Below are 26,504 nucleotides of genomic sequence, written 5' to 3' on the forward strand. Positions count from 1 at the left end.
TGCAGTGAGCTTAGGCTTTTATGCTGGCTCAGCCACATGGAGCTATATGATTAACCCTCCTCAAATCTCAACTCCCTTGACTGTAAAATGGGGATAATCATATTTACCTTAGATGGTCAGTGTTGAAAACCACTATAAAATATATACAAAATGCCTGGCACCAGACTGCCACCTAGGACACGCTCAACAGATGGGAGTTTCTATCACTTTCTTTAACCACCGCAGATGAGACAGCCATTAGGACTTCACAGAGACATGATTCATATCAACTTACAACTACCGTTTGAAGAACCTCCTATCAGAGACTGAGGTTTTTATTCCGAAAAAGGTTTGACTATCAAATTACTGCCAAGGACACTCTGAGTCCAGTGTGGAAGTGTTAGTAACATGCCCATGGAAAACAAGACCTAAGGCCCCTCTTTTCCTTCATTTAAGGACAAATGTTGAGATTCTACTCTTCATTCTAGCAGTGACTAACTCCTGGCACTAAATACATAAATTAAAATGTTATAACTCAAAGTACTAGTTTTTGTGAGGACAATATATTGGCACCCCCTCTGGGACAAACTGACCCATACAAAATGTCAAAAATCAATTTAGGAGTGCCTGGGTGGCTCAGTGGGTTAAGCCTCTGCCTTCAGCTCTGGTCATGATCCCAGGGTCCTGGGATTGCACCCAGCATCAGGGTCTCTGCTCAGCAGGGAGCCTGTTTCCCCCTCTCTCTGCCTACTTGTGATCTCTCCTTCTTTGTCAAATAGATAAATAAAGTATTTAAAAAATCAACTTAGACAAACATTTATTGAGTGTGAGAAAGTGGCGAAATTTTGTAGATAACCCAACCATCCTATCTAGTGAGACAGTGAAGCCAACGAGAGCATGTCAGCTTCTGAAAGACACTGAGTAATGAAAGGAGACAATCCAGAATGCTTGTCACCGTCTCCCTGTTTCTTACTTCCCCCCCCCCAAGATATTATTTATTTATTTAACAGGGAAAGAGAAGGATAGAGCAAGCAGAGGAAGCAGCAGGCAGAGGGAGAGAGTGAGCATGCTAACCACCGAGCAGGGAGTCCCATGTGAGACTTGATCCCAGGACCCTGAGAACATGACCTGAGCCAAAGGCAGACACTTCACTGACTAAGCCACTCAGATGCCCCACCTCCCCCTGTTTCAAGGATAAGTTCCTAGAATACAAAAACAGAAGTAACTTTATCACTTAATTCAGGAACATTCTGTGTACATTTCAGTTTTTCAGGATGTTCAGAATGTCAGAGCTATCACAAATACCTGATTGATAATTTTAACCAAATTAAACTGTCCATTGAGACAAACAAATGGACTACATTATTTTTCCTCATTTTCTGCCTGAATTTGCTTACTAACTGCTTGCTTGTTTTGGCATTATGTAGACATAACCTTAGAAAACTATCAGCACACATGAGCAGGGTTCAAAAAAATAAGTCTGTCTATGTCAGGCACAAATCCCTCTAATTCTGCCCTCAGGTTCTATGGATAGAGTTCAAAAGAAATCAATAAGATTGACTCAAGTAAGTTATATGTGCAAATGAGTAAGAAGCAGTTACTTCTAAAAATGCCTGTGCTAAATTTCCATATAGCCGTTAGATAATTTAGGAATTTTCAGCATTAGTTCTGATGTACTAGGGAGGTGCAAATGCTGTTCAGGCTACCAGGTCTTTCACAGACAGACGAAGACTCTATGAATAGGGCTGGGTCTCAGCCCCACTGCCCAGTCTCCCCCTGATTTTGCCTGGATGGCTCTTTCTTCCAAAAGTACCAGGAACTATTTTAGAGACCTATAGTTCTACATGAGGAAAGAAGTAGACACCAGGGGGACGCCTGGGTGGCTCAGTGGGTTAGGCAGCTGCCTTCCGCTCAGGTCATGATCCCAGCATCCTGGGATCGAGTCCCACATCGGGCTCCTTGCTCGACAGGGAGCCTGCTTCTCCCTCTGCCTGCCATTCTGTCTGCCTGCGCTCTCTCTCTCTCTCTCTAATAAATAAATAAAATCTTTAAAAAAAAAAAAAAAAAAGAAGAAGAAGAAGAAGTAGTAGACACCTGGACAGGTTCCCTGCCAATGAATGACAGCCTTCCCCCCGTTTACAGTTTCCTCCATCCCACTCAGCACCCACTTCCCTTAGTGCCTGGAGAGTCACCGGACTTTCCTGGAGTTGTTTTTTTTAAATTAGAAAAACATGAGAGCATGCATGTTAACAAGTATTTTTAAATGCATGCCCTTTAGGAGGATTGTGTGCTATCCTTTCTCAACAGATTTCTTCCTTCTGATTGTTTTCCATTGTTTTTTTCCTGGCAGGAAGCTAATTTTGGCTGCATGAGGAAATGGGAGTTTTGAGTAGAGAATCTAAAACAGGTCATTTTAGATTAGAATAGACTGATGCTGAGAAAGGGAGAAAGAGCAAAAGAAGGAAGGAGAGAGAGCTAGAGGTGATGCAGAAAGAGTAGGGGAGGAGGAGTGAAAGGCAAAATATCTATTTCAAAATATTGCCTTTCATCCATCTTCTGCCTAGGAGAGGGGAAGAAAATTTTCTTCTTTGCATTTTTCCTTAAAACTCAAACTCAAGATAACCACGATTTTTTTTTAATCTTTGTTATGACTTAAATATTCAGTAGGGGGAATGAAACAGATTGAATAACCAGCCACAGTATTTACTGTGTAACCCAGGCCACTCCATCCCTCCCAGCCCCTATTTCCTCACCTGTTGAAAGAAGAGTGTTTTGTGATTTACAGGGACACATAGGGGAGAGAGGGATGGGATAGGTAGATGTTAAGAGCCTTAGGACATAGAGAGCTCTAGGATAAGCACAGAAACACAAAATTTAGTGGGTGAACCACAATGGTAAAATCCTCTCTTGACTCATATTAACATGGAAACAGGGGGAAAGATGCTTCTCTTCTAAATGGATAATTCAGATATCACCAGGATCTTTCCATATAGTGACATCATGTCCCTAAGTCAAGGGTTCTAAAAGTGTGGTACCTGGACCAGCAGTATCAGCTCCACCTGGGAACTTATTTAAAAAGCAAATTCTTGGGCCCCACCGCAGACCAACTCAATGAGACACTCTGGAGGTGAAGCTCAACAATCTGAGGTTCAACAAGTCTTCCAACTGATTCTGATGTAGCCCAAGTGTGGGAAACACTGCTACAGGGACTCATTGATATTTATAACCAGCCAGCAGAAGGGGAAAGAGAGACTGTGGTAGGAACAGCTGTTTCTTGAAAGCTTTGGCCCAGGAATGACATTTAGCACTTCTGCTTTCATTTCCTTAGTAAGAAGTAGCCATTTGGCTATACCTAGGTACAAGAGATGCTAAGAAATGTAGTTTATGCAGTTACAGCAGCATACCATGGACGGCAGATAGCCATCGTTGTCAAAATAGCCCTCTACGATAGAAACATTTTCACCATTTATAACATTTCTCCTAAGGGAAAAAGCAATCCAGTGTCACACTAGGGTTTCTCAGTCCCAGCAACTATTGACATTTGGGGCCAAATAATTCTTTTTTGGGAGGATTGTCTTGTACATTGTAGAATGTTTAGCAGCACCCCAGTCTCTACTCATGAGATTAAGAACAGTGTTTCCTGCCCCCTAGCTGTAGACAAACACAAATGTCTTCAGACATTGCCAAATATTCCCTGGGGGGACAAAATCACCAAACTTGAAAAACACTGGTTTAAACAGAAAACTCATAAGTTGACTTTTGAAACTCTCTATTGAAGATTTCAGCTAGTGGGAAGGATTATTCCACAATTTACTACCACATGAACCTTACCTACACAAAAATAAACTTCCAAAGCCAGAGGCATCTATGCATGTTGACTCAGAATTGTGACAGAGCTAATACTATTTACATTACCCTTCCTGATGTAGCCCAAGTGTGGGAAACACTGCTACAGGGACTCATTTTTGGATGCCCAAAGCATCCAAAAACAAACGTCTTTTCATGCAAAAATATAATAAAGTTATGTTGCATTACTTCTCAGTGGCCTTAAGTTTAACTGACTCAAGTTCAGGAAGAGAGATGAAGGCAAGAAAGTCCTGCTTCTCTAATACAGACTTGGTTTCCAAAAAAAAACTCAATTTATTTTTGAATGCAGAAGACTTTTCCACTAAAACAATCTGTTGGCATCGCTTCCATGTGATAAAATGATATTGAACTGAAAATGGAACCGTGTAGCAAGGTTGTACTATCCTGGAAAATGTATTTTGAAACCAGACTGACATTTTTGCTGAAAGTAGCCACCCTTTGCAAGGTCATGGGACTTCAGCAAGGGTAAGACAATACATGATTCAATTGTAGATCCAAACTAGGGTTTGATTTATCAGATTGATGATGAGAATGTGTTAAATCTTTGAAATCAACTCCTTCACAGTACTTGAAATGAAAGGAAAAAAGAACTACAATTGATTATATCCCAAATAGAAAGAAAGTCAGCAAAATAACTCACTAAAGAGACATGTCTTTTAAGGGATGGGTCAGTTTCTCAGGGACATTTCTGCATCCCTGTTCATCTACTGCTCATTTTCTTTTGGGTTCCAGTTGTGTTTCAAATGCAAAATATGACCTTTCCCTCATCCATTCATTCATGTATTCATTCAATACTGTAATGCTTATTTTCCAGGAGTAGCATTGGATGTGCTCTCACTGACCTTGCTTTCCTATGAAGGGACACAGATCTTAAAGATGAAAAAATAAACATGATAATTCCAGATGTTGATAAGTGCAGTAAGAGACATACAAAGAAGAGATGGCTGAAAGTGGAGGGCACTTAGACAGCATGGACAAAGCAGTCTTTCTGAGGACTGAGATGAGGCAGCCAAGGGACAGTCTAAGAAGAGAGTAGAGTGGGGAGAAGCAGCCAATACAAAGACCTTGAGGCAAGAACAGACTTGGTTTAAAAGACAAACCGTAAGAGACTCTTAATCTCGAGAAACAAACTGAGGGTTGCTGGGGGATGGAGGATGGGGAGAGATAGGGTAGCTGGGTTATGGACATTGGGGAGGGTATATGCTATGGTGAATGCTGTGACTTGTGTAAGACTGATGATTCACAGACCTGTACCCCTAAAGCAAATAACACATTATATGTTAATTAAAAAAAGAATAAAAAATATATTTGAACTTCAAATAAAAAAGAATAATAAACTTTATCTTCCTACATTCTCAAGCTCCAGACTTCCCTCCCATCTTCCCACTCTCTCCAGTAAAATGACTCTAACCTCTCCACTGAACTCCAGACTCTTGGATCTAACTACCCACTCAGTCTCTTCATTTCTTCATTTGGATGACCGATAGGCATCTTGGATTTCCCATGGCCAGATCACAATCCTTGATCCCCTCCCCATATACCAAACATGTTCTTCCCATAGTTTTTCCCAATTCTTCCAGTGGCTTAGGCCTTAAGCTCCTGGAGTTCTCTCTTCTCATACCCTTCATCCAGTTCATCAGCAAATACTGTCAACTTTTAATATTATTCCAGCACCTACAATGCTACCAATCTAGTCTGATTCTCTTTTACTTCTTACCCAGACTAATGCAGCAACCTCCTTCACTGACCTCCTAGCCCTGCCTGGAAATCAGTTTTTTATTGCAGAGCTAGAGTGATGCTTTTAAGCATAGACTAGATCATATCCTTACCCTGCCAAAAACCTCTCTAAAGTTTTCCATCTCAAAATAAAATTTAAGATCCTTGCTGTTCAAGAGCCCAACATGATTTGGCTCTGTTGGCATTATCTCTTTCCACTTCCTGCCCCCTGCCACATTAATTCCATTCTAACTATGTCAGCTCTTTGCTGATACTTGAACATATCAGACATATGCTCACCTCAGGAACTTTGCAGCTACTGTTCCAGAAGCCTGGAATGCTTTTCTTCCAGAAACCCACATAGTCTTTCTTCATTCTATTAGAGTCTCTGTTCAAATGCCACCTAGCCATAGTGGCTTTCCTAACTACCCTAAATACTCCCACTACATATATATATTTCCAACTAATCTAGAAGCTCCTTTAAGGCAGAGACTATCACTTATTTACTACTATTCCCTGGAGCCTAAATGAAAGAAAGGATGAATGAATGAATTCATGAGTAATACCACCTCATATCTAGAGGGTCAGAAACCTCTGCAGTTGTTCAATTTAAAAACACTGACTTTCATGTTTCAGGTACTACAAGTGTAAGGAAGATGTAATTTCAACCTTTGAAAGATTAAGAATTGAGGGTAAATAACAGATTAAGTTAAACTACTGGTTCATTTCAGAATATCACGTACAGATGCAAGTGGCATGACAATATGCTCTATGGGATTTCTAAGAAAGAGAAAACAGTGTGGACTGTAGTATTCTGGGAAGACTTCATTGGGGTAGAACATAGGTAGAAAGAAGTGAAAGCAGTTAACATTAGGGTCCATAGCACAGAGGTAAGGACAGGAACTGTTTACAGAAGAGAGAAGACCATCTTATTGGTATGAAAAGTTCTCAATGGAAAAGAGGGGGTAATAGGAAAAGTGGGGTAAGGTTCTGATTGAAACGTTTCTATGGGGTGCAGGAAGCCATTTACAGCTTCTGGGTCAGATAAAAAGCTAGGTTTTGAGGAAACTGTTCAGAGGAATATGGATAGCCTGGAAAGAGGAGAGGTTGAAGGCTGTGAGGCCAAAGTACCAGAGGGTTGGTCAGCAGCATACTCAAGCTGTAAGGAAATGGACCTTGAACCGAGGTGGTACAGTGGGAAGGGAGAAAAGCCTGAGCCATCACGTAACTCAATCTCTGCTGAATCCAAATCTCTGGAGTCAGGACACTAAGCATCTATAATTGCAAATATTTTTAAGTTCTAAACTGACTCTGATATGTAGTTCTAGTTAAAGACCATAATCTAATCTTAAAACCTCCAACTAGATAGAAGACAACACAGATCCAGATGGGGCATCCTGCTTATGATCACGCAACCTAATAGAAGCAGGCCTGAGAACAGATCTCCAGGCCCTTGGTTCTCAATATAAGGCTTTAAGAGTCTCAATAAGTGATAAAAGGGCAGAGGCTGAAATTACAGAAACAATTACTCAACCATTTCATTGAACTAGAAGGTATCAATTGTTTCCCTATATGTAATCAGGAATGGAAGAATATCGGAACATTCATGCATTCATTGATCAACAAATATTTATTGAGCACCTATTATGTGGTATGCATTGCTATAGTGTTGTGGATAAGCAGCAACTAGCCAATTGCAATGTAATGAATGTAATGTTCTAAGTCCCCTGATGAGGCAAGTACAGGTTGTACTAGTCATATAAATTAGGCCAACCCAGGCCCAGACCTCAGAAGAGCCTTTGTAGAGAAATCAGTGGCTCAGTTGAACTCTGAAGATCAGTTGGAATTAGGTGAAGTTTGGGTGAGAGTTATAAAAAGAACTACAGAGAGTTAGGGTGGGAGAAAATGACTCAGGTATAGAAAACCATGTATGCAAACTTCTTTTGCCCCACCATTGATTTCAGCTCCTTTAAACACTGTTTATCTGTTGACAATAGTCATGATTTGGACCCTCATGAAATTTAGCAATCAAATCTTTTTCATCAGACTGTACATGCACAGTATACACTTTACACCTCTAATACACCTTATCCCCATCTACCTGTTAAGAGAGTCCCTTTTGCAGGATCGTGAGCCCTGAAATGGAGAAACCCAAACTTCCTCATTCTTGCATTTATCCACTGTGTCTTGGATAAAGTATAGCATATAGTGAGTGTTCAATAAATGTTTAGTTTTTGACTGTTGCTTTGCACCTTCAGTAAAAATGCCCTAGGGAGTAGTTATATTCCTGTGATTTAAACATAGCAGTATCTGACCTTCAGCCATTCAGAACACATTTGCCAATTTATAACAGATTAAGTTTCACTTTTGCTCTTTAAAGATAAACAGGAAACTGCATGGTTTCTGCAGCAGGGGTCCTTGCTAGAAAGTTTTCCTTGGTTTGACAGTCTTCTATTGTTATGAATAGAACATCAACATAATTAAAATTAGAATCCCTTAGAGGCCAATTTTAAACAAAACCACATTTAATTGCAGGTAATTCTTGTTCCCCAAGATGATGCTAACTTTCCAACAGAGTATGTGAAATATGTCATATCTCTGCAAAGTAAACCCATCTAAAATGAAATGGTATAGTCTAGCAACCCCCGAAAGCATAAGATCATTTCCATTCAGTTGGTTAAAACAAAGAAAAAAAGAAAGGTAAATCCAAAGGGTCAACCTACCCATAAGACAAAACAAAACACAAGCTTTGACAATGAGTTCTGGATTTCCTGAGTTTCCAAGCAAAGTGGATGTTCCTTGAAAATAGTGTTTTGCTAAAAGAAACTCCTGAGTCTATATTAATTTTTCATTTCTAGTATTTTGCTGGTAGCTGAAGTAATTTATTTCAATCCTAAAGCCTTCTGTTTCCCAAATCCATGTTAAATAGATAGGAGAGGTGAGCATAGAATCTCCACAAAGCAGATGGATTGAATTGTGTCCCTTCAAATTCATTTGTTGAAGTCCTAACCCCAAAATGATGGTATTTGGAGATGGGGTTTGGAGGGATGTAGTTAGGTTTTGATGATGTTATTAATGTAGGAAAGATGTTGGAGTTCAGGGCCGATGGCCAAGAAAGAATTCTTGAGCCATCTTTTGTGCAAAAAGTTTATTTAATTAAAGCACAGGGACAGGATGCATGGGCAGATAAAGCTGGACTGGGGGCTTGGGAGGGTATTAGGGATAGGGTTAAGTCTCTAAGGAATTTTGGAAGCAAGGTTTCCAGGTCCCTTAGGGGACTAGTTATTGTTAGGAAAAGGTCATTTATTACTGTGTAATAAAACCTGAGTCATGAGACCCTTCAGATATATACCGGTGGGCCCTATGCTTCGGGGATGATCGCCAAAATATGTATTGACAGGGGGAAATAAAGGAGGTTTCCACAGGAATTTTTATATGTTAAAGTAGATTTACAGGATCCTGGGGGTCAGGCTCAGACTGCCTTATGCCCTCAACAAAGTGTTAACATCGAGGCAGCTGAGTATCTAGAGGAATGGTACTCTGCCCGTTTCAAGGACTTATCTGTGGGCTATAAGTAGTAAAGAAATTTAATCTTTCTTTTGCCTTTGTTTCCCAAATCATTATGAGGTTGGGGCCCCTACGATGGCATTGCTGTCTTTATAAGAAGAGACACCACATGGAGCTTGCTTTTGCACAGGAAAGTAACCTGCCAAAAGCCAGGAAAAAAGCTCTCATCAGAACCCAACCATGCTAGCTAGCCCTCTAATCTTGGGCATGCCTGCCTCCAGAACTGTGAGAAATAAACTTCTGTTGTTGCAGCTACCCAGTCAATGCTATTCCGCTACGGCAGAATGGTTGACTAAGACACATATATAGATATTGAATGAAGCAGTGAAAGACCTTTGATTGACAATTATCTAAGCTCCAAATGTGGGATAAATTACTTTGATATCATAAAGGATGGAATATAGGCATTACTTCTTATCTGGAGCTCCAAAATAGCTTCACTTTGTCCACTTAACCACCTCAGCTGTCTCAGTGCATGCTTCCCATGTCTACCGTACGAAGGCATCCTCTTACCAGCATTTTGGAGTTGGCCCTTTTAGCATATTTCTCAATCTGCCACAAGTAAAAGGCAGTGGCTGAACTTTTCCTCTTTTTTTCTTCAAAGATCTTTACGTTAACTCACCTGTAAATATAAAATTTTATATATGGGATATATACTTCATGAAAATCAGACTAATAGTAATCTTTTGAGTACAGTTTTAAACCAAAAACCACTCATGTGTGGATAATTGATTTAAAAGCATAGTTATGCTAGTTTAATAGAGTAACAATACATTATTAAACATATTTAGGAAAATAAATGATTGTATGCTTTCTTGTCCTTGATATCTAACATGAAAGAGTTTACAATAAGCATGATGTAACAACTTTTTCTTTTATTCCAATCTCTATTCTCTTCTTTCTCACAAAAATTCAAAGTAAACACACACACACACACACATATTCAATAAAATGAGAACTACTTAAAGTCTCATCACTTAATACTTCTAATACTCACCACCTAATTTGGAGTAATGCTGCTTTATGAACATTTCTAACAATGCGTGCTTGAGGAAAAGAGAAAATGAAAAGATCGCCTTCTATCTCCAATCTTGTACTGTGATTAAACACTGCTAGGAGCTTTACCTTGACCTATAAATTCTCTCCTCTGATACAGAAGTCTGTTGCAAGACTGTTTCTTTTAGTTTCTGTTCCCTAATGACACCATTTGTATTTCCAGGAGAGAACATTATTAAAATATTCCCCAGTATTAAGGGTTATTAATAACCCCACTCTTGGGCGCCTGGGTGGCTCAGTGGGTTAAGCCGCTGCCTTCGGCTCAGGTCATGATCTCAGGGTCCTGGGATCGAGTCCCGCATCGGGCTCTCTGCTCAGCAGGGAGCCTGCTTCCTCCTCTCTCTCTCTCTCTGCCTGCCTCTCTGCCTACTTGTGATCTCTCTCTGTCAAATAAATAAATAAATAAAATCTTTAAAAAAAAAAATAAAAATAACCCCACTCTTTTTTCCCAACTGGGTCTGAATGCATGAACATCTCTGATGGAGAACTTTTCTTCTTGAGTACAGTCATCTCAAGTGTTCAGAATTTCTGATGTATAAGAATTTTTTATATTAATATCTACTTCAAATGTTATCTTCCTTATCTTCAGGCCATTTCCTTGTCTACATGGAAATTTAGAATAATTTCCTTCCTCCATTACATTTTGTTCCTTCAAGGTATTTTATAATCGGAGTACATGTTCTTCTCTCTTTCTGAGGCTTCCTTGTTTCGGGCAAAATATATTAAGTCTCTCTCACCTAATTCTCTGGATCTTGTGTTACGCCACTTGTCTCTTATATATTGGTGGTATGGAGATAAGAAAGGAATATTATATCTTAGTTGGGAACCCACAGATAAAAGCCACGCTATAGTTTTCTTCATCCTAAACTGTGTCCAATTTCTAAAATTCTTTTAATATATGAATAAAATTTGGAAAGTTAGATACAGTAAATATTACAAAAGTGGTTCATTGAAATCTTATGTATGTGATTCAAACTATCTTATTAAAAAAAACACCAAATCGGGCACCTGGGTGGCTCAGTGGGTTAAAGCCTCTGCCTTCAGTTCAGGTCATGATCCCAGAGTCCTGGGATCAAGCCCCGCATCAGGCTCTCTGCTCGGCAGGGAGCCTGCTTCCCCCCACCCTGTCTCTCTCTGTCTGCCACTCTGCCTGCTTATGATCTCTGTCTGTCAAATAAATAAAACCTTTAAAAAAAAAAAAAAAAAACACCAAATCCCTACCTCTTTGACTTATACTTGCTGTAATTAAAAATGTTTATTTGCAGTTATCTGATATAATAGGATCCATAAATGTCTTGTAAGTCTTGCTACCCAACAGATCTTCCATTTTAACTTTTTACTATTTGTGCTTTTATTTATTCTTCTTTGAAGTCTTCATCTCTGTTTCTATTTGTGTTGGCACACTCTGATTTGAAATTTTAACAAACCTCTTCTTGCAAATACATTTAATGTGGATTCAAAAAATTCACTTAGCATATTGTTATTAAAGAAGAAAAAATCAGGTTTAACAGGTAGTTTAGATTATAGACTTTATTGTAGTATGTACTCAGGCTACAGTAATTCTTAAATGTTATTTAATTATTTATTAATTTCAGTAGTCCCTAAGCTTGGTTTTCCTTATTGTCTGACACATTTCATTTTTTAGAAGTAATTGTGCCCAGAAAAAAATTTTTGTAGGTATACACAATATTATTCTAAAATTTTATGGAGAGACAAAAGACCTAGAATAGTTAAAATAATTCTGAAAACAAAATATAAGAATCATTCTATCCAATATTAAGGCCTAATATAAATCTACAGTAATCAAGACAGAGTGCTATTAGATGAGGGACAGACACACACATAAATGGAGTAGAACAGAGAACCCACAAATAGACCCATACAAATATACTCAAGTGATTTTTAACAAAGTTGCAAAAAGTAATTCAATAAAATCATTAAGTATACATAGACCAAAAAAAGGGGGGGAGGAAATCTCAACCTAAACGTCATACATAATACAAAAATTAATTCAAATAATCAGACACTTAAATGTAAAATATAAAGCTATACAACATTTAGAAACAAAGTTTAAAAACACAGGGGATCTTTGGGACCTAGATCTAAGAGAAGAATTCTTAGATTTGACTCCAAATATGATTCATAAAAGGAAAAATCAACAAATTAGACTTCATCAATAAAAAGCTACAAAATGGGAGGATATATTTGCAAACTATATATCCCAAAAAGGATATTATCTAGAATATATAAAGAATTCTTAAAACTCAACAACCAAAAATTGAATAACTCAGTTAGAAAATTAGATTATAAAAGGATAAATAAGAAAAATAAAATGAGAAAAAGATGTGAAGAGGCATTTCCCCCAACAAGTATAAAGATAACAAGCCCATTAAAAAACATTCAACACCATTAGTTTTTAGAGAAATGCAAATTAGGTGCTCCACACTGGGTGTGGAGCCAACTTAATAAAAGAAAAGACAGAAACATGCAAAGTAAAACCACAATAAGCTATTACCACATACCTATCAGAATGGTGAAAATAAAAGTAGTGACATTAAATGCTGGTTAGGATGCAGAGCAACTAAATGACTTCTCTATTTCCAGTGGGAATATAAGTGCTGTCTAGCCATTCTGGCAACAATTTGGTAATTTTTTTTTTAATATACGATCAGATCAGTGATTACAGTGGTTACAGTCCTGCGGAGAAATTACAGTCCTGTGAAATTACGACAGAGAAATGAAAACTTATGTTTACATATATAAGTTACATACATACATAAGTTACATACATACATGTTCTTGTCTTTATACACAGCAGCCTTTTTTGTAATAGCCATAAAACTAGAATCCCAGATGTCCCTTCAACAGATAGATGGCTAAACAATCTGTGGAACAGATAGTGGAATACTACTCAGCAATAAAAAGGGATAAAGTATTGATACATTCAGCAACCTGGATGAATATTCAGGGAATTATTCTGAGTGAAAAAGGCCAATTCCAAAAAAGTATATACTACATAATTCCATTTGATTCTCAAACTGGCAAAGTTATAGAAATGGTGAATTGATTACTGGTTGCCAGAAATTAAGGAGGGAGCGTGTGGGAAGGAAGTAGATACGGTCATTAAAGAGCAACGTGACGGATATTGGTGGTGATGGGAATGTACTGTATCTTGACTGCATCAACATCAAAATCCTGGCTGTGCTATTGTACTAGTTTTGCAAGATATTACCACTGGGGGGAAAGTGGGGAAGAGCAGACAAGGAGTATGTTATTTCTCACAATAGCAAGTGAATCTACAATTACTGTATAAAAAGTTTAATTTAAAAACGTCATTGTGTTTGTTAGAAAATTATAAAGATGAATACAGGAAAATGAGAACGAGACTCATGCAGATGTTCATTTTCTCTTATTCTCTGTTGCTTTTCCCTGTAAGGTTTGCGAGGAGCAATAGCATTTGCCCTAGCTATTCGGGACACAGAATCTCAGCCCAAACAAATGATGTTTACCACCACACTGCTGCTCGTGTTCTTCACAGTCTGGGTGTTTGGAGGAGGAACAACCCCCATGCTGACTTGGCTTCAGATCAGGTGAGTGGCATGTTTAACAAAGGATAGCATTACAAGGCATGACTGCACTATTTCATTTCTGGTGTTGCTGATTTGGTCAAGAGTACAATGGCAGGTCTATAACATTAAATTTCCCTGGGGTGAAGTTGACCTTCATTCACAAGGTGAAACAGTCTGGCCTCTCCTAGGCCTATCACCAGCTCAATTGACTTTCCTAAGAGTATAAGAAATCTCAGGGTGTTGTCTGTTTATAGTCTATATTTAGAAATGAATTTATTTATTTATCTATGAATTCTTCCATTCAATAATATTTATTGAATACAATGTAATATGTTCTGGAATATACAAAAATGAGAAACACACAGGTCTTATCCTCAAGATACTCACAATTCAACAACAACAAAAAAAGGTGTAATACCAAAGAGAAAGTAAATTTGTTTTGTTTTTAATTCCTTACAGCACTTAGGATAGAATTAGAGACACAGGATATACTTAAATATATTTGATTAGTGAACCATATGTTTAGCCAGAGGGCTCCTATAGACACAAGTTAGACAATTTCTCAAAGGAAAAGCAACGAAGTGTCAGTCAGGGGCCCCCCAAGAATTTCCTGGAAGATGATCACTATAAACCTATATTATATAGATAATGGATAATGGCATCCACTGATTTTAAATAGATATTATAGCCTATACAGTCTCTTAATGTCCAGAACAGCAGAGAGAGGGGATTATAATAATGGGGCTTTAGGCAGGTAAGAATGATTATCTAGGTCATACAGCAGGGCCTAATAAGGACGGATAGTGATGTCAACCACAGTATCCACAAATGAAGGGTCTGGATGTCAGCTTAGGCCAGAATTATTATGGCCCGCTGGGGGTTATATATGAGCTTGTCAAGTCATGCAAATGCCCCAGTGAGAATTAGCTCCAAATGAACCAACTGATTCAAGGCCAGACTGGGTGACCAGCCAGGAAGAGAGAGCATTAAAGGCAGGGCTGTGATGTATTTAGGGAAAGGAGCTGATAGGACTCCAGTATAATAGTCAAGGTGGAAAGCTGACAAAAATGGAGAGCTTGTGCCAACTGTAAAAATGGGTAAATCTATTTTAAAATGTTGTTGTCTTTATTTAAGTATATTTTTGACCTGGGTTCTCATTTTCATATCCCCTAATGTAACAGTGCTTTGGGTAAGTCACATTTTATTTTTCAGTGCCGTATATCTTGATGATCTTGCAATCCCTTCCTGATCTTCATCCAGTCTCTGTAAAGCAATTCCATACCCATCACATCTAATAGGAAAAGATCTGTTTGACTGGAAAATGACTTCCAAAAGGATTCAGACAGGGATTCTTATTCCAATACCAACACAGTGCCTAAGATACAGTAAGATTAAATAAATAATTGCTACATGAAACATTAAGTGAATATAACCACAATGTAAATTGCTTTTTATTAAGCACTTACTGATAATTTTCTATCCATTTGGCAAAGAGGAAATAGAAACAGGACTCAAAGCTTTAGTACAAGAAAGCTTATGCTTAAACTGGGCCAAGTGACCAGGCATTAAACCAAAATCAAGGAAATAAAGAACTTCTTGAAGTACTGTGATGATTGCTAAACACATTGAAGGGTTTTGACCAAAGTTGAATAGAGAGTGTTTTGAAATGTTTGTTGAATTATTTTCTAGATATATAAATGTGACCCACAATTTCCTTCACAGTAGTAGCTACCTGTAGTTTCCTGTGGGTGAGCACACATATTGCATTAAACTCTACAGTACTGGGTCCCCTGTGAAGTGTTAGCAAAATAGTGATATGTTCAGGTTTCTGGAAAATAAATTTCAGTAGGTGGATCCATGCATGGAAATATTAGGGCTTAGAAAACAAAAATTAGAGGATACTAATCCCTAATAAAAGTATTAACTACCCCATCAGGTAAATTAGAATATTCAGAACATGAAGTAGTGATATCAACATTTTCCTGAAGTAATTCAAATATAACTTATTTTCTACTGTTGTCTTTCTTTACCTTGAAGAGGTCATCTCCAAATCAAAAATGTGTTTTACCCTGAAGTATTTACCTAACTCTCTTATAGTATTTTCCAAAGGTATCCATTGATTTCAAATAGATGGCATAGCCTATGCAGTCTCTTGATACCCAGAACAGCAGAGAGAGGGGAGTATAACAGTGGGACTTTAGGCAGGTTAGAATGATTGTCTATACAGCAAGGCCTAAAAAGGAAGGATATTGGTGTCAACCACAGTATCCACAAGTGAAGGGTCTGTAGGTCAGCTTTTACCAGCATTATAATGGCCTTCTGGGGATTGTCAGGTGATGGAGATGCCGCAGTGGGAATTAGCTCCAAATGGACCAACTGATTCAAGGCCAGACTTGGTGACCAGCCCGGGGGGGGGGGGGGCATTAAAGGTAGAGCTGTGATGTATTTAGGGAAAGGGGCTGAGAGGGCTCCAGCATAATAGGCAGGGTGGAAATCTCAGTGGGAAACTAAAGTGTTAAATCTGGAATCAGTGGAAATCCAGTCAGAGAGATCAGAGACCCAGTCATGAGACAATCAGAGAAGGAAAATTGAAATTCACAGATATGTAAGTACCTAGGAAATCCACTCAGGCATAGAGGATACAGGGCAGCAAGACCAAGGTGAGACCATTAATACCCAGAGGGCTGGGCCCCTGCCCTCAGGTTTCTGATCTAATAGATCTGGCTCAGGGCCTAAGAATTTGCATTTTTAGGCAATGCTCATGCTTCTAGTTCTAGGGCCATATCTTGGTAACCACTGGTTGAGACTTCCTAATCCCAGGTGAAGATGGGGCTAATAATAAATACTGTCAGATTTGACTCGAGTTGCCCAGGGCCAGGTGCATCTATGCCGCCAGTTTAAACTCTTTACATTTCTACTGGAGGGAGGTAGAGGATAACATGAGAAGGAAGAGTCACAATGCATTGATTAATGGGAGGGAAATAGAACATAACAGAATAAACATAAAAGAATAGGAACAGGGGCTCCTGGGTAGCTCAGATGGTTCGGCGTCCAACTCTTGATTTTGGCTCAGGTCATTATCTCAGGGTTGTGAGATCAAACCCCCATCAGGCTCCACTTTGGGTGCAGAGCCTGTTAGGGATTCTCTCTCTCCCTCTCCCTCTGCCTCCCCACCACTAAAAAAAAAAAAAAAAGGAAAAAGAAAAAGAAATTTAAAAAGAAAAAAAAGAATAAGAACATAAGTTAATGTGTGTACAAGCACACACAAACATGATGTAAATTTGGTTTACCCATGTATTAGTGATACCATCATCATATGCTCTACTTCACTGTCATGGTTTATAGTGTTGTCAAAGAAACTTCCAGTTCCATCATAGCTTTTAAATGATAGTTGTCCATTATTTTAGACTGTATTTATCAAGGCTTTGCTTGTTTATAGAGCAATGCCTCATTAACCAAGTTTCATGTCAGACTCTTTCTATAAAATACCAGAATATAAGTAAATTGGAGCTTTAATAAAATTATTTGAATGGAGAAGCCCTAGAAGTAGGAATGAAAATGTGATAGTCAATAAACACAAACTTCCTCACTTGGTATATAATTTATTTATACACTCTACATTGCCTTCCATTCTTGATTTCTTTTAATTCTACATCTTCTGTTTTAAATTATTAGTATGTAGTTGAGTTAGTTTTTGCCTAATAAAATTTGCCATTTAGCCTCAAACTATCACAATAGGATGCAGATAAAATGTTTTAGATAAGGTAAAAATTGATAGTATTAATATGAATTACACTTTAATAGAAATGACTTTAAACCAGCAATGATCCTGTGCTTAGAGAAATTCTGAATGATTTTTATGTAATCCAAAACAAGCTACTCATTTAATGCAGTCCCTATCAAAATCTACTAGCATTTTTCACAGAACTAAAACAAACAATTCTAAAATTTGTATGGAACCACAAAAGACCCCAAATAGCCAAAGTTATCATGAAAAAGAAGAAGCAAAGTGTAGGCATCACAATTCTGCACTACAAGCTATATTACAAAGCTGTAGTCATAAAGATAGTATGATACCGGCACAAAAACAGACACACAAATCAATGGAACAGAATAGAAAACCCAGGAATGGACCCACAACTATATGGTCAACTAGTTTCAACAATGCGGGAAAGAATATCCAATGGAAAAAAGACAGTCTGTTTAACAAATGGTTTGGGGGAAACTGGACAGCAACATGCAAAGGAATGAAACTGGGCCACTTTCATACAACATTCCCCAAAATAAACTCAAAATTGATGAAAGACCTGAATGTAAGAGAGGACACCATCAAAATCCTAGAGGAGAACACAGGCAACAACCTCCTTGACATCAGCTGTAACAATATCTTACTGTACGTGTCTCCAAAGGCACGGGAAACAAAAGCAAAAATGAACTATTGGAACTTTATCAAGAGGAAAAGCTTCTGCACAGCAAAGGAAACAGTCAGCAAAGGTAAAAGGGAATCTACAGAGTGGGAGAAGATATTCACAAATGATATATAAGATAAAGGGCTAGTATTCAAAATCTATTAAAAACTTTCCAAACTCAGCACCCAAAAAACAAATAATCCAGTCAAGAAATGAGCAGAAGACACGAATAGACATTTTTCCAAAGACATCCAGATGGCTAACAGACAAATGAAAATATGCTCAACATCACTCATTGTCAGGGAAATATAAACCAAAACTATGATAAGATATCACCTCACACCAGTCAGAATGGCTAAAATTAAGAAAACAGGGAACAACAGATGTTGCCAAGGATGCAGAGAAAAGGGAACCCTCTTACACTCTTGGTGGAAATTCAAACTGGTGAAGCCACTGTGGAAAACAGTAAGGATGTTCCCCAAAAAGTTAAAAATAGAAATACATTAGAAATACAATAGAAATGCATTACTAAGTATTTACCCAAAGGATACAAATATATTGATTCAAAGGGACACATGCACCTCAATGTTTATAGCAGCAATGTCCACAATAGCCAAATTATGGAAAGAGCCCAAATGCCCATCTGACATATATATATATCATACATATGTAAAGGAATATTACTCAGCCATCAAATAAAATGAAATTTTACCATTTACCATGACAAGGATGAGCTTGAGTATATTATGCTAAGCAAAACAAGTGAGTCAGAAAAAGACAAATACCATATGACTTCACTCAGATGTGAAATTTAAGAAACACAACAGATGAACATAGGGGAAGGGGAAAAAAAAGAGGGATACAAACCATAAAAGACTCTTAACAGTAGAGGACAAACTGAGGGTTGATGGAGGGAAGGTAGGGAAGGAATGGGCTAAATGGGTGATGGGTATTAGGGAGGATACATGATAGGTATTAGGGAGGATACATGATGAGTGTAGTATATAAGTGGTGAAACACTAAATTCTACTCCTGAAACCAATATTACACTATATGTTAATTAATTAGAATTTAAATAAAAACTTGAGGGCACCTCAGTGGCTCAGTCAGTTAACCATCTGACCCTTGATTTGGGCTTAGCCCATGATCTCAGGGTCAGGAGATTGAGCCCTGCATCTGACTCCATGCTAGGTATGGAGCCTGTTTAGGATTCTTTCTCTCCCTCTCTTTCTGCCCCTCCCCCTGCTCCTGCTATACATACATACATACATACATACATACATACATAAAACAAATTCTCCATTAAGTCTTGTCTTCAACACATTCAGATTTCTTGTCCTAAAGCTACTTTGTTTTAAAAAATAATAATTCTTAATGCAGCATTTCAAATAAACCACGGAACCTTGTTTCTCAAAATTCTAAAGAAAAAAAAAAAGATTCCTGCAGTATTATTTGGGAGGTTTTCATGTAAAAGAAAGAAGAATGGTTTCTTGATTAGAATCTGGACCTCCTCCCTTCTGTGGATGACATTAATACTGGTGGTGAGGAAAACCCAACCTCCAGTCTTCAAGGATTAGCTTTGTTGTTAGGCAGGAAACAAAAGTTCAAGGGTGTCAGTCTTTTTCCCTACAGAAACCAATAAACAGGTTTATCCACCAAATGATCACACATGCTTACAAATAAACCTCAAAGACCAACAGGGCAGAACTCTCTGGCAGTGGTAACTGATTTGGGTTGGTAGCTCCATCCTTGGTTTAGGAAAGGGCACCACATAGAGCTAACCAAGCATGTGAGAATGGGGCTTTTACCATAGTGCAAAACTTTCCCGGGCTCCCCCACACAGGAATGCTGTACCCATCTCTTTAAAACACCTCAATCACAGTACAGAAAACTTTACACACCAGAGCAATACAGAACTTATGTTCCAGACGACATTGGAAAGTGCCCTCAGCAAGATGATTTCTGTAGCTTCCAGACTTTGGCTTCTAACCTTTCAAATAGTAATGGTCATTATGAAGTACTTAATCTGTGCCAGATACTAAATAACAGAGTACAAGACACAAAACGTCCCTGTGACTCAGCCTCTAATATAAAATAGGATAATGATAGCTACCTTCTAGGGTGTGTAAGACCTGGCAAACTGACCCAGGATTGGGCGGTTGGGCTATAGAGCCAGACCCCAGCCCAGGTAGCTTGAGCCCATGGCCTGCATGCCTAACTAGGGTATTCTTCCATGGCCCTAAATAAATGAGTTTATTCCTGATGCCTTCAATCTACCTTGATTAACAAATCCTCTGGGAAAAAGAAATGTGCTTTTATAACCAAGATAGGCCTGTTAAAAACAAACACAGGAAATCTTCATCCATCATGGGTGATTGTGTTGACTTGTTTATAGGGCAGAGAAATGTTTTGGTGCACATTTTCTCTTTGACCTGGAAGTTAAAGTAAATGAGGATAACCATGGTCCAAAGTAACCAAGTGGGGAAGCTTGTCTTCCTCAGTTGTAGGAATTTGGAGTTGTAGGAATTTGTCACCTGCACACCTATCTCCCAATCCCATTCAGGATCCCAAGTCAGCCTTTTGTTGGCTTCTTCCACATATCACACAAAAAATTAATACACTGACCTGTGTCCTTTGCAAGAGAGAATGACTTAGAAAGCACAAAGTCTCCACCACCATCATTATTTTAGTTAAAAATTTTATGCCATGCAAGAATGATTTCTTTATTGTTTATACCCACTGACTACAAAGTTTTTAATAACAGCCATCATAGGAATAAACACAGATGGATCGGGAGAACTGTCCTTTGTAGTATTTTTTAATTCTAAACAATAACAGAGTTAAATACACCTGCTTACAGACTTTATAACTGAGGTGAAAAAATGTCTATTTAATATAGTGGAGGAATTCAGATAATTAAGTTCCCTCAATGTCTAGTTGTGTTCTGTGGACTTTCCTTTTTAGTATCCAAAGTCTCATGCATGTTTCATAATTTGCTTCACTGGTATATTTATATAGTAAATCAGCACTCATAATATGGGGCTGAATGGTGTGGGTACAAACCTTGCCTCCTTCCTTTACTAGTTGTGGAAACTTGAGCAATAAATTCAAACTCTCAATCCCTCAATTTTCTTATCTGTCAAAGTAGAATAATAATACCTACCTCTTTGGATTGTTATAAGAATTGAATGTTGCATGTATGAAGAATTTAGGGCAGGGGCACCTGGGTGGCTCAGTGGGTTAAAGCCTCTGCCTTCAGTTCAAGTCATGATCCCAGGGTCCTGGGATCGAGCCCCGCATCGGGCTCTCTGCTCAGCAGGGAACCTGCTTCCCTTCCTCTCTCTCTGCCTGCCTTTCTGCCTACTTATGATCTCTGTCTTTCAAATAAATAAATAAAATCTTAAAAAAAAAAGAATTTAGGGCACATAGTCAGTTCTCAATAAATGTTTCTATAACAATACACAAATGACCAGCTATGAGTTTTTCCTTATCCAAACACTCTTTTACTGATTGTGGCATATGTATACACACACATACATACATATATGCAAATATTATTAATTGTATTTGTGAAAGCATGGTTTACACGGGAAGCAGAAAAAAAAAATAGTCCATGGAGACCTTAGTTCATGTTAACTAGTAATTAGATTCATCAATTTTATAGGCGGCTCCTATTTCTGCATTCAAAATGATAAATCTGTTAAAAATACTCACAAAAAGCATTACCATTATCTAACAACTCAGAAGATTCTAGAGCATGCTTTTGTTTTCTTCTTAACATAAGCTTTGCTTAGAATCTTATCTGGTACTTAATTTATACTGTTTCATCAATTTGTATTAATTTTATTATTTTACATTGATTTTTCTACCAATTTGAATATTTTGTATTAATTTCTATCAATACACAGACCTCAGAAATACCTCCTGTCACGAAACATGGAAAACCAATTTACTCATTTGAACATAGATTTTATATTCCTTTATATTCTTTATCCTTAACCCCTGTGTGAAATTATATTCTGTTTTCTGTAGGTTCATCTAAAAAATGTTTCACAACTCCAGATATTTATTGCTTATATCAATCTAGTTTGACATATTCTATTAAAGATATTGGAAAACAGTCATAACTTATTGTTGATCTAAAAATATCCTTAATTTATATCAAGTATATGAACTAGAAGCTCCTAAATTTGCTTCAGATGCCATCTGGGTTCTTTAATATGCTTTCTTTCTGTGTACAGAATCTTCCTAGTTCCAGAGATAACAGCCTTTATCTTCACACTGCCAGCTACCCTCCACTAAGCACGTTCTTATTTATCTTCTCCAACATGTTCTTGAGGACATCGATATAATAAGCTTCAGTCAGCTATTAAGTTTACCAAACAATGAACATTCTGCTCTATTGAAGGGAATTTATTAGCCTGTTATCATAAAGTATGATCCAATATAGGTGCTTTACTTTAAGGAATAGATGTATCTTTACTTTAGGTAATAGATGAAGACTGAAAAAAAAAAGTGGTTTTAAATTCAATAGATAAAACTTATTATTCAAAAATCCACTGAGGGGGTTCCAGTTCTGGTCAACACTAAGTAATTATAGCTACTCCCCCAGGTCTCTTACACTAAATGTAACTAGAACCCCTGAACAGAATGCATGTAGCAGTTATCTAAGGGCTCTTAAAGGAAAAAATATAGTAGCAGACAGATTGGGGAAGGAAACCAGAATTCAGAGTAGCTACTATCAAACCAGCAGTAAATTTCCTATTTTTTTTTTCCCTCTCTGGAATCTCTTGACCTGACACAAAAGGAATTCAAAGACCAGAAATATGTAACAAGGAAGACAGAACTTTAAGAGAAATTTTCTGTTTGAGGCACAAGGAACAGGAAAGGAGCTCCCGTGGGTCAGAAGAATGGGGGAAATCACTTGGGTACATTTTTGTTATTTATTTCATTCCCTCATCCCAATGCCAGGCAATCCAGAGGCAGCAGCACTTGGTGATGGCAGCAGTAGTAGGGCAGACACTTAAAATCCAACCAGGGGGACTCAGGTTCTAAGACCTTGGGAAGAATTCCCATTGAATCTTTTTTCTCTCTTAACCCTCTCACTGCTTAAGCTCTGATGCAGAAATAATATTATGGAAAAATTATGGGAAACATGTAACAGTGTAGGGAAATAAAAGCCCTGTGGAGGAGAGCATAGGGTGGATAGAGAACAAAAAAGGGACCTAATAAAGTTGTGTATAAATTTTGGAGCTCACCTCCAAGTTGTGTATACATGTATCTGACCCTAAACAGCACACCAAAGGCTTTGAGAAATGAGCAACAGGGTAGAGAATCACTCAAATTCCAGACAGGACACTGGATGGCACACATTCAGGACAGATATGAACACACTCCAAAGACTTTGAAACAACTGACAAAACCACAGGCAAGAAGACTACCACAAGACCAGAAAGACTGTGTCTTAGATCTAATGTGGTTGATTGCCTGGTAAAAAACAATATCAACATTCATGATAGGAGAATCCTTTGTCTTTTAACATACCTAGATCTAGAGTCACTTAAAAAAATATTTAAAATTTCCAGGATAAATGCAAAATTAGTTAGCATTTAAAAAAACAGAAAAATCTTACTATCTCACAAAGGGAAAAAACAATCAACAGATACTAAACCCAAGATGACACAGATTTTGGAATGAGCAGATCAAGACTTTAAAGCAGCTATTATAACCATGCTCCAGGAAGAGCAAGCACAATGGGAACAAATAGAAAAGCCAGCAGAGAAATAGAAATTACCAGAAAGAAAAAAATGGAAATTTTAGAACTGAAAATGCAATAACAAAATGAAACATTCACTGGATTGGATTAACAACAAAATAAAGGATGACAGATGAGTAAGTGAACTTAAAGACGGATTATCAGAAATTATCCAATTTGTACAAAAGTAAGAATACAGTTTTTCACCAGCAGACTTACTATTTAAAAAAGCCAAGAAGTTTTTTCAGATAGAAGGGAAATATTAGAGGGAAACTTTGAACAACAGAAATGAAGGAAGAGCAAAAAAAAAAAAATACAGTAAATATCTATTTAATATAAGAGACTATATTTTCCTCTTAATATCTTTCAAATATATATGATTGTTGTAAGAAAAATTTTAACATTGTCTTATGGAGTTTTCAAAAAAAGGAGTCATTAAAGGAAACTGTAAGGTGGTAAGTTTTCTACATTCCACCTCCAATAATTAAATATTAGTTCAAAGTAGACTATGAAAATTAAGTATTTTTATTGTAATTTCTAGATCAACCACTAAAAATGTCTAAACAAAGAGCTATAGTAAAAAATTCAATAACTGATATGGAGTACACAACACATTCAGATAATGCCAAAGAAGGTAGGAGAAAAAGAAGGAAAAAAAAGCAACAAACAGAAAACAAATAATGAGATGGCAATTCTAAACCTTAAGACATCAATAACTACATTCAATTTAAGTGGTATAAAAATATAAATGTTTTAAAAAGAGATCATCAAAGTGACAAAAATAAGAGTCAACTATATGCTAACATGCTGTCTATAAGAAATCCACTTTGAGCATAAAAATATAAGTAGGTTAAGTATTAAAAAATAAAAAAGATGTAAAATATATGTACCATGCAGACACCAAACACCAAAAGCTGGAATGGTCATATTAATATCAGACAAAATTGTCTTTAGGACAAGAAAATTTCTCAAGGACAAAGAGGCCATTACATAATGATGTTAAAGGGTCAACTTACCAGGAGAGATTTGAGTATAAAAATGTTTATGTACCTAATAACATAACCGTAAAATACATGAAGCATACATGTAAATATGTAACACAGGTACATCCGAAAGGAAAAATAGACAAATTCACACTTGGTTGGAAACTGCAATACTCCTCCCTAAGTAATTTGTATTAGAATATCAGCAAGAGAATAGAATAATTGAGTAATACCATTAACCACTAGATTTAATTGACATTTATAGAACACTCCACCCAACAGCAGCACAATACATATTCTTTTTTTTTATAAACATACATTTTTATCCCCAGGGGTACAGGTCAGTGAATCGCCGGGTTTACACACTTCACAGCACTCACCATAGCACATACCCTCCCCAAAGCCCATAACCCCACCTCCCTTCTTTCAACCCCTCTCCCCCCAGCAACCCTCAGTTTGTTTTGTGAGATTAAGAGTCACTTATGCTTTGTCTCCCTCCCAATCCCATCTTGTTTCATTTATTCTTCTCCTACCCCCTTAACCCCCCATGTTGCATCACCACTTCCTCATATCAGGGAGATCATATGATAGTTGTCTTTCTCTACTTATTTCGCTAAGCAGGATACCCTATAGGTCCATCCACGTTGTCTCAAATGGCAAGATTTCATTTCTTTTGATGGCTGCATAGTGTTCCATTGTGTATATACACCACCTCTTCTTTATCCATTCATCTATTGATGGACATCTAGGTTCTTTCCATAGTTGGGCTATTGTGGACATTGCTGCTATAAACATTCAGGTACATGTGCCCCTTTGGATTACTACATTTGTATCTTTAGGGTAAATACCCAGTAGTGCAATTGCTGGGTCATAGGGTAGTTCTATTTTCAACATTTTGAGGAACCCCCATGCTGTTTTCCAGAGTAGTTGCACCAGCTTGCATTCCCACCAACAGTGTAAGAGGGTTCCCCTCTCTCAGCATCTGCGCCAGCATCTGTCATTTCCTGACTTGTTAATTTTAGCCATTCTGACTGGTGTGAGATGATATCTCATTGTGGTTTTGATTTGTATTTCTTTGATGCCGAGTGATATGGAGCACTTTTTCATGTGTCTGTTGGCCATCTGAATGTCTTCTTTGCAGAAATGTCTGTTCATATCCTCTGCCCATTTCTTGATTGAATTATTTGTTCTTTGGGTGTTGAGTTTGCTAAGTTCTTTATAGATTTTGAACACTAGTCCTTTATCTGATATGTTGTTTGCAAATATCTTCTCCCATTCTGTCAGTTGTCTTTTGGTTTTGTTAACTTTTTCCTTTGCTGTGCAAAAGCTTTTGATCTTGATAAAATCCCAATAGTTCATATTTGCCCTTTCTTCCCTTGCCTTTGGCGATGTTCCTAGGAAGATGTTGCTGCAGCTGAGGTCAGAGAGGTTGCTGCCTGTGTTCTCCTCAAGGATATTGATGGATTCCTTTCTCACATTGAGGTCCTTCATCCATTTTGAGTCTATTTTTGTGTGTGGTGTAAGGAAATGGTCCAATTTCATTTTTCTGCATGTGGCTGTCCAATTTTCCCAACACCATTTATTGAAGAGGCTGTCTTTTTTC

General features: G+C 37.7%; 1 protein-coding gene across 2 annotated transcripts in view; it reads left to right on the plus strand.

The window, feature by feature from the left end:
• SLC9A9 (solute carrier family 9 member A9) overlaps positions 1 to 26,504 on the plus strand; it is a 695,514-nt gene that overhangs the window by 476,388 nt on the left and 192,622 nt on the right. For both annotated transcript variants that reach the window (XM_059163846.1, XM_059163845.1), the window contains one exon: positions 13,622 to 13,775. In XM_059163846.1, coding sequence (XP_059019829.1) covers positions 13,622 to 13,775 — 154 coding nt within the window. The remainder of the gene's footprint in view (positions 1 to 13,621; positions 13,776 to 26,504) is intronic.

The sequence above is a fragment of the Mustela lutreola genome, chromosome 2 (assembly GCF_030435805.1).
Source record: "Mustela lutreola isolate mMusLut2 chromosome 2, mMusLut2.pri, whole genome shotgun sequence".
Classification (NCBI taxonomy): Eukaryota; Metazoa; Chordata; class Mammalia; order Carnivora; family Mustelidae; genus Mustela; species Mustela lutreola.